The 1,332-nt window shown below is 46.7% G+C and overlaps 1 protein-coding gene across 1 annotated transcript; it reads right to left on the reverse strand.

Moving 5' to 3' along the window:
* Nucleotides 1-531: 531 nt before the first annotated feature.
* On the reverse strand, nt 532-930 carry LOC121862023 (keratin-associated protein 4-4-like). The gene has a single exon (XM_042359954.1). It carries the CDS (start codon nt 928-930, stop codon nt 532-534), a length of 399 nt encoding a protein of 132 aa, XP_042215888.1.
* Between the last annotated feature and the right edge of the window lie 402 nt (nt 931-1,332).

A 1,332-nucleotide genomic window follows, 5' to 3' on the forward strand; every position in this document is an offset into this window, starting at 1 on the left:
AGTACATGCCCAGTACTTTGAACACACTCTGACCTGAACACATTCTGACCTAAACACACTATGGGCTGAACACACTCTGACCTGAACACACTATGGGCTGAACACACTCTGACCTAAACACACTATGGGCTGAACACATTCTGACCTGAACACACTATGGGCTGAACACACTCTGGCCTGAACACACTCTGGCTGAACACATTGTGAGCTGAACACACTCTGACCTGAACACATTCTTGACCTAAACACACTCTGGCTAGACACACTCTGGTCTGAACACACTGTGGGCAACACACTCTGGCCTAGACACACTCTGGGCTGAACACACACCTCTGGCCTGAACACACTCTGGCCTAGAACACCTGTGGGCTGAACACACTCTGGCCTGAACACACTCTGGCTGCTGAACACACTGTGGGCTGAACACACTCTGGCCTAGACACACTGTGGGCTGAACACACTGTGGGCTGAACACACTCTGGCCTGAACACACTGTGGGCTGAACACTCTGTGGCCTGAACACACTCTGGCCTATGAACACACTGTGGGCTGAACACACTCTGGCCTGAACACACTGTGGGCTGAACACACTGTGGGCTGAACACTCTGGCCCTGAACACACTGTGGGCTGAACACACTCTGGCCTGAACACACTCTGTGGCCTAAGCACACTGTGGGCTGAACACACTCTGGCCTGAACACCTCTGGCCTGAACACGCACTGTGGGCTGAACACACTCTGGCCTGGAACACACTGTGGGCTAGACACACTCTGGCCTGAACACACTCTGGCCTGAACACATTCTGACCTAAACACACTCTGGGCTGAACACACTGTGGCCTGAACACACTCTGGTCTGAACACACTCTGGGCTGAACACACTCTGGTCTGAACACACTGTGGGCTGAACACACTCTGACCTGAACACATAACACGTCATCGATCAAAATTCTTCCTCTTATCTTGTATCTTCCGGACCCAACGTTAGACCCAGAAATAAATCCATTAAGTATTACTAGTTTAAGTTATTTTGTGAATCATTATTAAAAAAAAAAACCCACGAAATTTATTTGAGTTATCCTTAAAACAGCTTCGTTTTCTTTCTACACTGGCTACTCAATTCTCTCTCTCTCTCTCTCTCTCTTTCTCTCTCTCTCTCTCTCTCTCTCTCAGCCTTACTACAGCAATAACTTCGTATACTCCAGTTTATACGATGTATTTTGCATGTATGATTTCAGAATGAATCTAGAATAACAATTACATTTACGGGTATTATTTTATTTTCAGACAACAATGGAATTTTAGGGATTTTATCTTTTCAATCAATATTTC

This window comes from Homarus americanus, unplaced genomic scaffold, assembly GCF_018991925.1.
Source record: "Homarus americanus isolate GMGI-L3 unplaced genomic scaffold, GMGI_Hamer_2.0 scaffold25013, whole genome shotgun sequence".
Taxonomy (NCBI): domain Eukaryota; kingdom Metazoa; phylum Arthropoda; class Malacostraca; order Decapoda; family Nephropidae; genus Homarus; species Homarus americanus.

Bases quoted from the DNA above. Each gene is read 5' to 3' on its own strand.
- LOC121862023 (XM_042359954.1), bottom strand. From the start codon at position 930: ATGTGTTCAGGTCAGAGTGTGTTCAGCCCACAGTGTGTTCAGACCAGA.